This window comes from Ovis canadensis, chromosome 1 (assembly GCF_042477335.2).
Source record: "Ovis canadensis isolate MfBH-ARS-UI-01 breed Bighorn chromosome 1, ARS-UI_OviCan_v2, whole genome shotgun sequence".
In the NCBI taxonomy this organism is placed as follows: domain Eukaryota; kingdom Metazoa; phylum Chordata; class Mammalia; order Artiodactyla; family Bovidae; genus Ovis; species Ovis canadensis.
The window spans coordinates 180,878,460-180,894,303 of NC_091245.1; the positions used below are offsets into that span (position 1 = coordinate 180,878,460).

The 15,844-nt window shown below is 35.8% G+C and overlaps 1 protein-coding gene across 2 annotated transcripts in view; it reads right to left on the reverse strand.

Annotated features, from left to right (window-relative positions):
- Positions 1-15,503, reverse strand: part of LOC138420193 (cell surface glycoprotein CD200 receptor 1-like) — a 47,880-nt gene extending 32,377 nt beyond the window's left edge. For both annotated transcript variants that reach the window (XM_069553332.1, XM_069553335.1), the window contains exon 1: positions 15,271-15,503. In XM_069553332.1, coding sequence (XP_069409433.1) covers positions 15,271-15,277 — 7 coding nt within the window. In that variant the 5' untranslated portion in view covers positions 15,278-15,503. The remainder of the gene's footprint in view (positions 1-15,270) is intronic.
- Positions 15,504-15,844: the final 341 nt, after the last annotated feature.

Genomic DNA, 15,844 nt, shown 5'->3' on the forward strand with positions numbered 1-15,844 from the left:
CTGAAGAAGAGAATGGCTACCCAATCCCGTCTTCTTGCCTGGAGAATTCCATGGACAGAGGAGTCTAGTGGGCTACAGTCCATTGAGTCACAAAGGTCAACACAACTGAGTAGCTAATAGTTTCACTTTCACTCTGCATATAAGTTGAATAATCAGGGTGACAATATATAGCCTTGACATACTCCTTTCTCAGTTTTGAACCTGTCAGTTGTTTCATGTCTGGTTCTACTACTGCTTCATGACCTGCATACATGTTTCTCAGCAGGCAGGTAAAGGGGTCTGGTATTCCCATGTCTTTCTAAAGAATTTTCCACAGTTTGTTGTCATCCACACAGTCAAAGGCTTTAGCATAGTCGGTGAAGCATAAGTAGATGGTTTTTTCTGGAACTCCCTTGCTTTCTGCATGATCCCATGAATGTTGGCAATTTGATCTCTTTGAAACCAGCTTGTACATGTGGAAGTTTTTGGCTCATGTACTGCTGAAGCCTAGCCTGAAAGATTTTGAGCATAACCTTGCTAGCATGTGCAATGAGTCCAATACTGTGGTAGTCTGAACATTCTTTGGCATTGATCTTCTTTGGGATTGGAATGAAAACTGAAATTTTCCAGTCTGTGACCACTACTGAGTTTTCCAAATTTGCTGACATACTGAGTGCAGCACTTTAACAGCATCATCTTTTAGGATTTGAAAGAGCTCAGCTGGAATTCCATCACCTTCTATAGCTTTGTTAGTAGTGATGCTTCCTAAGGCCTGCTTGACTCCACACTCCAGGATGTTTGGCTCTAGGTGAATGACCTGACAATCTTGGTCATCTGGATCATAAGACCTTTTTTGCATAGTTCTGTGTATTCCTGTTACTTCTATTTAATCTCTTCTGCCTCCTGATGAGGGTGAAAAAGGAAAGTGAAAAAGCTGGCTTGAAACTCAACAAAAATTTAAAAAAAAAAAGATCACGGCATCAAGTCCCATCACTTTATAGCAAGTAGAAGGAAAACATGGAAGCTGTGACATATTTTATTTTCTTAGGCTCCAAAATCACTGCATAAGTTGACTGCAGCCATGAAATTAAAAGATGTTTGCTTCTTGGAAGGAAAGCTATCACAAACCTAGACAGCATATTAAAGAGCAGAGACATCACTTTGCTAACAGAGGTCCATATAATCAATGCTATGTTTTTTCTTTTTTTTCCATTAGTCATGTATGGATGTGAAAGCTGGATCCCTAAAGAAAGCTGAGTGCTGAAGAACTGATGCTTTCAAATCATGGTGCTGGAGAAGACTCTTGAGATTCCCTTGGACAGCAAAGAGGTCAAACCAGTCAATTCTAAACAAAATCAACCCTGAATATTCATTGGAAGGACTGAGGCTGAAGTTCAATATTTTGGCCATCTGATGCAAAGAGCTGACTCATTGGAAAAGACCCTGATGCTGGGAAAGACTGAAGGCAAAAGGAGAAAAGAGTGGCAGAGGATGAGATGGTTAGATAGCACCGCCGACTCACTGCACATGAGTTTGAGCAAACTCTGGGAGATAGTGAAGGACAGAGGAGCATGCTGCAATCCATGGGGTCACAAAGAGTGGGACATGCTTTAGTGACTGAACAACAAAAACAGTGTTAAGTAAACTAATATATGTACTTAATATGGTGCCTAGTACAAAGTCAGTACTCAATCTGATAAAGGAAGACAATTTCTCTAGCATACTAATACATTGTCCAGTTACATGTTAAAGAGTAACTTCAAATTAGAGCATAAGCTTTCTTATTTTCTGCTTGGTTATTCACAGTCTTCTGTGAAAGAAAATATTGAGCATCAAGTTCACTACTATAAAGAAATAGGTACTTGCCTTGATCCAATTCCATGGACAGACTCTTGCTGCCAGTCAAGTGGGAGACAAAGCAGGACACAGGAAGCAGCCCTGCCAGGGCATGTACTCTGAACGGTAGCTGTGCCTTTGCCCCAGTAAGGTTCTTGCTCAGTGACACAATCTCCCTCTGGGGTTTGGGAGGTCTGTGCAGAAAGCTTCTCTGCACACTGCAGTTTCCTTTTCAATTAGAATCAGGAACACCTCAGGGGCCCCTGCAGAATTGTAGGGGAAATGCTTCAGTCTTAGCACATATGACATGGAATTTAGACAGAGATTTGTTTCAGTCTAAAATCTGTTTATCTGAAACACCTCAATATATGATGTTCCTTACCTAACACTTGGAGGTGATACTCATGATGGAAATTCCCATCACTTGTTACTATTTGGCATGTGTAATTCCCATCATGAGTGATGGCCACTGGATCAACCTGAAGGGTAGGATTCCCTTCAGGTCCAGAGGCCCAGGTTATTCTCTTGTCAGTACAGTTTCCTCCTGTGGTCTGATTTGTATCACGTCTGTAGGCTCTGAAGCAGGGTGACTTGTCTCTGAGGACTATTTCCCATGTTACCAACACACCTGGCCACTGCACAGGAGGGCAAGTGAGCACAGCTTTTGTATCTACTAGTTCTGATAGTGAAGTTTTAACTGGAAACACATACATAAACACACAAACACAATCATAAGAGAAAAGCCTTATAAATACTTCATGTCTTAAAATTTATTCACAGCATATTACATGAAATTGTACTTGAAATTTACTTTGCAGGTGGTCTTTTTCCAGAAATATTAGACTTACATAAGAAGTAACATTCATGAAATATATATAAAGTGTAATATTAAATCCATCCTATAATTAACCAACTTCTTCTTGTATCATTAGGAAAAAAACATATATTATATGTATGATGATTTTTTTAAGTGTCATGAAAATTAATTCAGAAGATTTGATATCTATGAAACAAACTGATGAGAAAAGAGAATCTGAATTAAAAGACAGAGACAGTGTTCTAAATCTAATCTTTCAGTCATAGAGACTGTCAGATTTATCTTATAATTCACACTCCTCAGGATAGAAATGAAATAATAAATGAAGCTTTGTCTCTGCCTAAGTTTTGATGAGAGAGAATCAATCATTAACACAAAAACTAAACACTTCAGACAAATGTTAAGTAATGAAAACATATGGTACTTTCATTAAAAGTATCTAGAATGATAAATTATTCTTTCTCTGACTTATTTCACTTAGCATAACATCCTCTAGGTCCATCTATATTGTTGCTAGTGGCAAGATTTTATTTTTTATGCCTCAGTAATAGCAATAGTAAAATAGTCCATTGTATAAATATGTGTGTGTATCACATCTCTATACAGTCATCCATCCATTCATCTTAATTCCGTTGAAGTACCAAAAGAAACATTTGACAGTATTAAATAAGACATCAAGATATCACAGATATAAAACACTATTTGTAAACAAATGGAATTTTTAAAAATACCAAATCAGAAAGTAAAATTCAGTGGATGGATTAATTTCATCAGAATAAAAATGGGAAAAAAACCACCCAACTTAAAGTTAGACAAATGAAAGTCCTCCAACCAATAACATAAAGAACAGATTAAAAAAAATAGAACTTCACGCATGCAAGAATTAAAGATTTTTAAATTAAAAAAATAAAAAAATAAATTTAAAAAAATGGAACTTCAACAGCTGGTGGGTCAATATAAAAAAGATTAAGACATGTATATTAGAATCCAGTAGCATATTAAAAGTATTATATACCATAACCAAGTGGGATTTACTCAGGAATATAAGGACAGATCAACATATAAAAATCAACTAATGTATTGTAACACATCAGTACAATAAAAGACAAAACCACACCATATAATCATTTCAGTTGATGCAGCAAAAGTCTTTGACAACACACTTTCAAAATGAAAACTCTCAACAAACTATGGATAGAAGTGAACACATCAATCTGATAAGAGACATTATAAAGAAACCATTTCTAAACCAGTCTTAATTATCAAAGGCTAGATGCTTTATTCTTAAAATAGGGAACAAGACAAGAATGTCCTCTCTTGCTGCTTCTATTCAATATTATTTTGGAATTTCCATACAGGCAATTAGACAAGAAAAAAATAAAAGCATAATAGTAATTGTAAAGAAAAATGCTGGCTTCCCACGTGGCGCTAGTGGTAAAGAACCTGCCTGCCAATGCAGGAGACATGAGACAAGGTTTTGACTCCTGGGTCAGGAAAATCCTCTGGAGGAGGGCATGCTAGTCCACTCCAGTCCTCTTGCCTGGAAAATCCCAAGGACAGAGGAGCCTAGGGGGCTACGGTCCATGAGGTCACAAAGAGTCGGACATGACTGAAGCAACTTAACACACACACACAAAGAAAGAAGTAAAACTATTTCTATTTGAAGATGACATAATCATGTACATAGAAAATACTAAGGAATCCATTAAAAAAACATTTCAACTAATAATTTCAGAAAGTTTGCAGAATATAAGAATAATGCCTAAAAATCATATTTTCATATACTTTTGATAAAAAGTTTAAATTTAAAAAACAATTCCATTTACCATAGTATCAAAAAGAATAAAATACACTGGAAAAAATTTTAGAAGAAAAGTGTAAAACTTTCATTATGAAAATACAAAACGCTGTTGAAAGGAATTAAATAAGACTTAAATAAATGAAAGACATTCATATTCAAGAATCAGAAGACTCAATATCGTTAAGATGCCAACACCCCTCAAACTAATCTACAAATTAGATACAATTTCTATCAAAATCTCAACTGAGTTTGTTTGCAAAAACTGACTACTCAAATTTCATATGAGTTTAGAATCAACTCATGTGAAAATGCAAAAGATCCTGAATAGTCAAAATAATCTTTTAAAATGACAAAGTTGGAGGACTCACATTTACTTATTTTAAAATCTGCTATATTTATTAGGACTCTATGATACTGACATAAGGATAGACATATAAAGCAATGAAATAAAATTTAAAATCTAGACATAAACCAATTATCTCTGGTCAACTGATTTTCAACAAAGGGTCAAGATCATTCAATGGGGGAAAACAGTCTTTTTAACAAATGGTGCTGGAGCAATTGGATATCTACATGCAAAAGAATAAAAAAGTTAACTCAATATTAATCAGACCTAGATGTAAGAGTTAAATGTATAAAACTCATAGAAGAAAAAAATAGGAGTAAATATTTGGATTAGGTAAAGTTTTCTTAGATATGATGCAGAAAAGCATAAGTGGCAAAGGGAAAAGTAGATAAATTGTATATCAGAACAAAGAAGTCTTGTACTTAAAGAACACTATTGAGAAAGTGAAAAGACAACCCACTAAATGGGTGAAAACATTTGTAAACCATGTACTTAATAAGTGATTTATATCTGACATACAAAAATCCGTGCATGCTCAGTCGTGGCCAACTGTTGTGACTCCATGGACTGCAGCCTGACAGGCTCTTCTGTCTATGGATTTCCCAATGGAAATTTGGGAAAAATTCCTCCTCCAGGGGATCTTCCCAACCCATGGATCAAACTTGAGTCTCCTTCGTTTCCTGCATTGCAGGCAGAGTCTTTACCATTGAGGCATCAGGGAAGCCCCTAAAGGGCTTTTATGAATAAATCATATAAAAAGTAAATAATCCAATTTAAAATTGAGCAAAATAAAAAAAACTATTTGAATAGATAGTTCTCCAGAGGAGATATAAAAACATCACCTCATCACATTAACACATGAAAAGATCCTTAATATTGTTAATCTTTAAAGAAATACAAGTAAAAACCACAATAAGATGTTGTTTCATCCCCACACAGGTAGCTATAGTGAGAGAGGTAGAAAATAACAAGTATTAGTGAGGATATGAAGAAATTGAGTCTTTAACAAATCTTTGGTGAAAAATTTAAATTGTTCAGTCACTTTAGAAAATAATTTGTAAGTTCTTCAAAAAATGTAGAGTTACCATATGACCCAGCAATTCTACTTTAAGCTCTATCTCCAGAAGAATTGAAAATATACATCCACAGAAGTTTGTACCCAAACGTTTGTAGGAGAGTTGTTCATAATAGCCCAAAAGTGGAGACAATCTAAATGTCCAAATAAAATGTGGCATACTCTTAATGGAATATTGTCAGGCAATAAAAAGTGACGTAGTGATACACACTATAGCATAGAAGGACCTTGAAAGTGTTTTGATAAGCCAATCACAAAAGACCACATATGTGATTTCATACATATACAGTTTCCAGAATAGGCAAACATATGAAACAGCAGTATACTTAAAGTTTTCTAGAGGAGGTGTTGTAGGGAGATGAAAGGGGAATTTATCCTTAAATCAAATACTGAAAACAGTTAATGCAAAGTAGTATAGGCAAAAAAAAAAGTCAATAGATTAGTTAAAATGGTGTTCTTAAAACTATTAGTTAACTCGAAGGCAGGAAAGAAGAAACAAAGGAGCAATAAACAGAGGGGACAAAGAGAAAAAGTGAAAGTGAAGTCGCTCAGTCGTGTCCGACTCTTTGCGACCTGTGGACTGTAACCGACCAGTCTCCCCCATTGCAGGCAGATGCTTTACCAGGGAAGCCACTGGTGGTGCAGAGGTTAAAGCGTCTGCCTGCAATGTGGGAGACTGGGGTTCGATCCCTAGGTTGAGAAGATCCCCTGGAGAAAGAAATGGCAACCCATTCCAGTAGTCTTGCCTGGAAAATCCCATGTACAGAGCAGCCTGATAGGCTACAGTCCATGGGGTCACAAAGAGTCGGACACAACTGAGCAACTTCACAAAGAGAAAACAAATAGTAAAATGATGGGTGTAAATTTTATCATATTAACAACTATACTCTATATTTAGACAAAAGCAGAGATTATCAGAAAGGATAAAAAAGCAAATTCCAATTATATGAGGTCTACAAAAATCGACTTTAAAATAAAGATACAGATAAGTTGAAAGTAAAGGTTGAAAAAATATAAACTATGCAAACAGGACAAAAAAGCTGGAGATTGTCTTTACTCCATTGTATATTCTTGCCTCCTTTGTCAAAGATAAGGTGTCCATATGTGTGTGGATTTATCTCTGGGCTTTCTTCCTAACACCGCACACAAAAATAAACTCAAAATGGATTAAAGATCTAAATGTAAGATCAGAAACTATAAAACTCCTAGAGGAGAACATAGGCAAAACACTCTCAGACATAAATCACAGCAGGATCCTCTATGATACACCTCCCAGAATTCTGGAAATAAAAGCAAAAATAAACAAATGGGATCTAATTAAAATTAAAAGCTTCTGCACAACAAAGGAAAATATAAGCAAGGTGAAAAGACAGCCTTCTGAATGGGAGAAAATAATAGCAAATGAAGCAACTGACAAACAACTAATCTCAAAAATATACAAGCAACTTATGCAGCTCAATTCCAGAAAAATAAACGACCCAATCAAAAAATGGGCCAAAGAACTAAATAGACATTTCTCCAAAGAAGACATACGGATGGCTAACAAACACATGAAAAGATGCTCAACATCACTCATTATTAGAGAAATGCAAATCAAAACCACAATGAGGTACCACTTCACACCAGTCAGAATGGCTGCGATCCAAAAATCTGCAAGCAATAAATGCTGGAGAGGGTGTGGAGAAAAGGGAACCCTCCTACACTGTTGGTGGGAATGCAAACTAGTACAGCCACTATGGAGAACAGTGTGGAGATTCCTTAAAAAATTGCAAATAGAACTACCTTAGGACCCAGCAATCCCACTGCTGGGCATACACACCGAGGAAACCAGAATTGAAAGAGACACATGTACCCCAATGTTCATCGCAGCACTGTTTATAATAGCCAGGACATGGAAACAACCTAGATGTCCATCAGCAGATGAATGCATAAGAAAGCGGTGGTACATATACACAATGGAGTATTACTCAGCCGTTAAAAAGAATTCATTTGAATCAGTTCTGATGAGATGGATGAAACGAGCCGGTCATACAGAGTGAAGTAAGCCATAAAGAAAAACACCAATACAGTATACTAACACAGATATATGGAATTTAGAAAGATGGCAATGACGACCCTGTATGCAAGACAGCAAAAAAGACACAGATGTGTATAATGGACTTTTAGACTCAGAGGGAGAGGGAGAGGGTGGGATGATTTGGGAGAATGGCATTCTAATATGTATACTATCATGTAAGAATCGAATCGCCAGTCTGTGTCTGACGCAGGATACAGCATGCTTGGGGCTGGTGCACGGGGATGACCCAGAGAGATGTTATGGAGAGGGAGGTGGGAGGGGGGATTCATGTTTGGGAACGAATGTAAGAATTACAATTTTAAAATTTAAAAAAAAAATAAAAAATTTTTTTAAAAAAGCAAATTCCAATTATATGAGGTCTAGAAAAATCGACTTTAAAATAAAGATACAGATAAGTTGAAAGTAAAGGTTGGAAAAATATAAACTATGCAAACAGGACAAAAAAGCTGGAGAACCTATATTAATAAAAATAAAGTCTTCAAGATAAAGACTATTACCAGAGATAAAGGAAATTTTGTAAAATTATGTAGATTAGTTCATCAGAAAGACAAAATTATATAATATATATTTGTTATATATAAAAATGTATATATATCAAATAACAGAGCTTCAAAATACATGAAGCAAAACTGACAAAATTTAAGGGAGAAATAGACTATTGCATAGTCATGGTTGGAGATTTTGACATCTTTCTCCCAGAAATTAATAGGACAATCAGAATAAAATATTTTAAAGACAAAATATATGAACAGTATCAATTACCTTGATATAAAATATTTATGGAATAGTACACCCAATGTACAGAATACACATTCTCTTCAAGAGCTCTTGATGCATTTACCAAGGTTGACTGTGTTCTGGACAATAAAGCAAGTGTCAATAAATTTAGAGAGATCAGGGGGAAAAATATATGAGTATCAAGGACTCTCACACTTTTGTTTTCTTTTGAAGGTAATCTATTGTTAATTGTGTGACTCATCTTTGTCTCTTGCTCTTGATTTTATACATTCTGAAATAAAGAGAAATTTGCACTGGTATTTCTACTTTTGAAAAACAATACTTTCTTTCATATCTGTCAGTCTACTTTAAATAGTGATCCCCAGGGAGTAAAGAGTGCAGTCATACAATATTTGTGTAGTATTGCGCTCTCCCAGTCTAGATAGTGGTAATTTCACTATCCTTGTTCTTCATCTTACTCTCCCTTCTTCCTTGACTAACTTTCAACTTATGACTTTGCTTCACACCCTTTGAGAAAGAACACCCCAATCTTCCCACTCAATCCAAGAATGACTTACATCTATACCATCTCATCTTTCTTCTCCTTATTAAAATGGAAGATTAGATTTTGCAATGGTAACCAAAATTCAGAAATGAAAACTTGATTGAAATAAAGAGGTGCTTATTTGGGGCTTGCCTGGACTGCTGCAAAGGACAGACAGATCCAAAAACATTTGGACTGTATTCCACTGGACTACAAAATGGGAAAAGCTTATAAATGCAAGTTACATGAATTGTTTGTCATGAATTAGGATTGAAGCTGCCTCAGAAGTAAGGGCATTTGTTAAGCAAGGTGTATTTGTTAAACAAGGATTGGTTGGTGTTCGAAAAGATTACATGGTTGTGAAGAGAGTGGGGAACTTTGAAACAACAAGGATGCCACTAGCAGTTACTAGCAGCTATTGTTTTGAAAATAGCTGGTGGTGCCCTTGAGCTTGATCCAGTTCAGAAAAGTTCAAATTCTCAATGATGCAGCAATGTGTCCAAAAGCAGATCCACAGTGACCATCCAGCTCCACTGTGGATGGCTGTAGTATAGTTATTCAGTTATAGTTATTTAAATGGTTTTAAATTTGCCATCACTACCAAAATCCAGTTCCTTCATTTATGCTCTGGATCCTATTGATTCTCATCATCTCAGTGTTGGTTTTTTTTTTCCCTCATTTAGTTAATAAATATCACTCTCAAGGAAGGGGCAAAAACAAGAAACCTGGAAAAATATTTCTTTTCAAGAAATAAGTCATCTTGACATTTATGATAATGACTGATAGAATATTTTTGTGTAATATCTGTGAAATATCTATATTTTTATCAAATCAGCTTAAAGGTAAATGATAGGATAGTAAATGATCCTAATTTTCTACTGGCTTTAATTATAAAATTGAGGTTTATATAATAGAAGAAAAGTCACAAATAAAGAATGAAACCTTATCAACAAATCAATGGGCAAATATTTAAAAACTATTCCGTTTTTAACTTCTTCCAATGTAAGGAGCTTGGAGGCCATCACTGCATCCTAATGACAAGCCAAAATCTGAACAAAATGAAAAATCAACAATGGTGTTTATATCCATAAGTAAAATAAGAATACATGGCAAACTACTCTCTTAATTGGAGATACCAACAGGGAGATACTTACCAAAGCAGAAACTCAGAAACTTCAAGGGAACCCATGACAGAATAGGAAAACCAGAACTGTAACTGAGCTTCTGGAGGCTCAACCTGGGCAAATCAGAGTTAAAAACTCAACAGGGACACAGTCATAGAGGGACCTTCACATTTTTTGTGAGTTTTACCTTCAGGAAATCAACCAGATTCTCACAATATATACTGGGGAAAATCCTGTCCTGCTGCTGGCTGGGAGAGGGGAAAAGAAACTATTTTAAAATGCATGAGGGCACACTGTCCTTCTTAACAAAGTCTGATTTCAAAAGAAACCATTTAACCAAAGCCTTCCCTGCTGGGGTTTAATCAGAGCCTAACTTATTTGAGAAAGGAAATAGTCTACTTCATTCATCCTGGTCAATCTGAGTTGTGGGAACAAAAACTGAGAAGCATTTGTAAAGTTCACAGTTCAGAGGCATTGGCTCACTAAAAGACAGACACCTAATTGTAGGCCTCTAAAATGCTTCCTCCTACTCCATTTTCTCACCACATTACTGAAGGTCTATTTACAGCAGTTCTTTTTACCAGTACATCACATCTGGGTATCAAGAAAAAGTTACATGACATACTCTTCAACACAGTTTGAAGAGACAGAGCAATTATCAGAACCAGACATGACAGATATATTGGAATTATCAGACTTGGAATTCAAACAATTATTAGAAAAAGCAAGGGAATTCCAGAAAAACATCTACTTCTACTTTATTGACTATGCTAAAGCCTTTGACTGTGTGGATCACAACAAACTGGAAAATTCTTAAAGAGATGGAAATACCACACCACCTTACCTGCCTCCTGAGAAACCTGTATGCAGGTCAAGAAGCAACAGTTAGAACCAGACATGAAACAACGGACTGGTTCAAAATTGGGAAAGGAGTACGTCAAGGCTGTATATTGTCACCCTGCTTATTTAACTCATGCATCGTGGGAAATGCTGGGCTGGATAAAGCACAATTTGTAATCAAGATTTCAGGGAGAAATATCAATAACCTCAGATATGCAGATGACACCACCCTAATGAAAGTGAAGAGGAATTAAAGAGCATCCTGATGAAGGTGAAAGAAGGGAGTGAAAAAGCTGGCTTTAAAAAATCAACATTCACAAAACTAAGATCATGGCATCTGGTCCCATCACTTCATGGCAAATAGATGGGGAAACAATGGAAACTGTGACAGACTTTATTTTCTTGGGCTCTAAAATCACTGTGGACAGTGCTTGCAGACATGAAATTAAAAGACACTTACTCCTTGGAAGAAAAGCTATGACAAAGCTAGACAGCAGCATTAAACAGCAGAAACATTACTTTGTCAACAAAGGTCCCTATAGTCAAAGCTATGGCTTTTCCAATAGTCATGTATAGATGTGAGAGCTGAACAATAAAAAAGGCTGAGCACCAAAGAACTGATGCCTTCAAACTGTGGTGCTGGAGAAGACTCTTGAGAGTCCCTTGGGCTGCAAGGAGATCCAACCAGTCAATCCTAAAAGAAATCAACTCTGAATATTCATTGGAAGGACTGATACAGAAGCTCCAATACTTTGGCCACCTGATGTGAAGAGCCGATTCATTGGAAAAGATCCTGATTTTGGGAAAGATTGAAGGCAAGAGAAAGGGATGACAGAGGAGAAGATGGTTGGATGGAATCACCAACTCAATGGACATAAGTTTGAGCAAACTCCAGGAGATGGTGAAGAACAGGGAAGCCTAATATGCTGCAGTCCATGGGGTGGCAAAGAGTCAGACAAGACTGAACAACATGATTAATATGCTAAGGGCTTTAATGGATAAGCAGACAACATACAAGGGCAAATGAGCAACATAAACAGACAGATAGAAACTCTAAGAAAAGACCATAAAGAAACACTAGGGATCAAAAAACTGGAACAGAAATGAGAAACACCCTTAATGAGCTTATGAAGAGTTATTAATAATTAATGCTGGGGAAAGAATCTCTGATTTAGAGGACATATCAGTAGAACTTTCAAAAATTGAATAGCAAAGAGAAAAAAGATTTTAAAAAATAGAGTGTCTAAGGACTGTGGGACAAATACAAAAGTTGCAACACATTAATGGAAACACAGAAGGAAAGAAAAAGAAAAAAAAGGAAAAGAAAAGAGATAAGAAGAAATATTTGAAACAATAATGACTGGAAATTTCCCCCAAATTCATGTCAAAACCAAACCAAAGTTCAAGGAGACTTGGAGAACACCAAGCAGGATAAATGTCAAACAAACAACTACTAGTGGGCATATCAATCAGGTTCAGGCATATCATATTCAAATGAAATAAAAAATGAAGAAAAACATCCTGAAGAGAGCCAGAGAAACAAAGCATCTTACTTACAGAGAAACATAGATGAGAATTACATCTGTATTCTCCTCAGAAACTGTGCAAACAAAAGAGAGTGGAGTGAAAATATTTTAGACATTGATAGAGAAAGACCCCTCCCACCTAGAATTCTGTACCTTATGAAATTATCCTTCAAAATTAAAGAATAAATAAAGACTTTCCCATATAAATAAAAATTGGAGAAAGTTATTGCCAGTAGCTCTGCCATACGAAAATGTCAAAAGTTCTTCAGAGAGAGGAAATAATACAGGTCAGAGACTCAGACCTGTATTGGAGAACAAATAAGTAAAGGTAAAATAAAAACTTATTTTATTTACTTTTAATTGATCTAATAGATAACAGTGTTCAAAATAATAATAGCAACATTGTTTTCAGTTATACAGTTGAATTATTATTTGTTTATATATAAGTGAAATGAATGACAACATTGATACAAGGAATGGCCAAAGTCGAGAATATTAGTAATTCTGAATGTTGGCCAGAATGTGAAACAACATGGACCCTCATTGACTGCTGACAAGAATCCAAAATGGTACAGCAACTTTGGAAGATAGTTTGGTGGTTTCTCAGAAAACTAAACATACTTTTATCATACAATCCAGCAATAGTACTCCTTGGTATTTACCCAATGGAGCTGAACAACTCATGTCCACACAAAAACCTACACACAAATGTTTATAGCAACTTTATTCATAAATGCCAACATCTTGAGACAATCAAGGTGCTTTTCAGTAGGTGGATGTCTAAATGAATTGGTACATCCAGATAATGGAATATTATCCAGCGCTGAAAAGAAATGAGTTATCAAGCCAAGAAAAAATACTGAGGAAACTTAAATACATATTAAAGTGAAATAAGCCAATATGAAAAGGCTACATACTGTACAATTTCAACTACATGGTTTTATTTAAAGGTGAAACTGTGGAGACATTAAGTAAATCAGCGATTAGCAGGATTCAGAGGGGAAGAGAGAGAGAAATAGGCAAAACACAGAAGATTTTTAGGGCACTGAATCTTTGTATGATACTATAATGATAAGTATATGACATTACCATATTGATCAAATCCATGGACAGTACAACCCCAAGAGTGAACTTTATGTAGACTGTGGACTTCAGGTGATAGATATGCGTCGATCTAAGTTCATCAGTTGAAATTAACATAATGCTCTGGTGAGGCATGTTGATATTGGGGGAGAGGCTATGCGAGTGAAGAGTTAGGTGATATTTGGGAAATCTCTGTACCTTCCTCTTAATTGCTGTTAACATAAAACTACCCTTAAAAAAATAAATCCTAAAACGTGCACACTTTTTTATAATTAGTGAATGTTTAATGTTATCAAATACATAAGGCAATGTTATGATTTTCTTCCTTTGGACAGGTAATAGAGTCAATTACATTAACAGGTTTTAATTAAACTTTCCTTCTGGTGACTCAGAGATAAAGAATCTGCCTGCAATGCAGAGAACATAAGAGACTCAGGTTCAATCCCTGGATCAGCAAGATCCCCTGGAGGAGGGCATGGCAACCCACTCCATTATTTTTGCTTGGAGAATCTCTTGGACATAGAAGCCTGGCAGGCTACAGTTCAACGGGTCACTAAAAGTTGGACACAACTGAAACAACTTAGAACAGCAGCACAGTTACCTTGTTTTTAGCCATTTATTTCCTGCCACACCTAAATATTTCTCTATCTCTTTACATGAGTCAGAATCTGCTACTGACTTTTGAGTTCATCCAAAATGTTCCTCCCCACTCCCAATTTCTTTCTGCTTTCCCTGGCCGTAGATTGCTTTCTTTCTTTCTCCAAAGAACAGATTCTTTTCTCCCTTGACTAGATGTAATATGGAAGCATGGCAGCCAGTGTTTCTCAGAATATTGTGAAATATCATTGGGATCATTGCAAGAAAAAAATGGGATTCAAAGGTTTGTTTCTGACTGCCCAAGTATGCTCTAATCAGCATCACTTCACTCATTTATTCTGCATGTTTGCACTTATGAGTAAGATTCCATTTGTACAAAGAATTCTGGTCGGAAGTTGAAAGATAAATAAAAATTAATTATTTATCATTTATATGTTCTCATAGTCCCTGAACCTCATTTTCTGAAAATTGTGCCTACAATTTTCTTACCTCTATTTAAAAACTGCAAAACCCCAAATAGATATTTAAGGTTTCCTTTTTAGCCTTGGGGCTAGAAATATCAAAGCAGGAAAAGCTACACACCAGTAAATATTAACGTCCGAAAACTAAGAATTCAATTGACTCGATAAAAATACAAACCAAAAAAAAAGGAAAAAAAAATACTACATTTGTCTAAATACAGAAGTTTAGTTTTATTCCATTCAAGGGTCCCCAGTATTATTCTGGACTTCGCTAGTCACTGCAACATTGGAATAAAGTAAAATCGGCAGATTTGTTAGATAATGCACAAATCTATCATTGCTACTAGAGCAAACCATAAAACATCTTATAAATGGATCAAGAGCATCCTCATCAATATTGAAAGATAGCTTTAATTTTTGCTAAAAATGTCATAGAAGCAGACTTACCAGACATCGTGATAATGAAGGAGATCAGTAATGTCTCAGCTGAAGTCCTCCCAAACTTCTGCTTTTGGGGTGGTCGGTGTTTACTATAATACAAATCCACTTAAATCCGTCCATATCTCTATCTTTCGGTCACTTTTGTTTACTCTCAGTTCAACAGTATGATGCAACATTTTTCCTAGCCATTTTAATTTACCTTTATCTCAGTTCTATATGCTTTTGGCTGGTTAACAACTGACAGGAAATGTCTGTGGATTTTGCTAAGTGATAAGGCCAAAAAAACCAAGGCTTACTATTCATTGGTTTTCTTATGGTACTGAGGCGATGAGATAAATTACACAGCAATTCTTTCAAAAGTTAGCATTTTTGGAAGTATAAATTACATAGGTAAAATGCACAAATCTTAAATTTACAGAATGATGAATTTTTATACGTGTATACACCAAAACCAAGATAAGGCCATTTCCTTTATTTAAGAAGTTTCCTTCATGCTCTGTCTTTGTCAATAGCCTTCCTCAGAAATGAACACTACTCTGAATTCTGTCACCATCACCCTCTAGTCAGGGCATCAGAATTT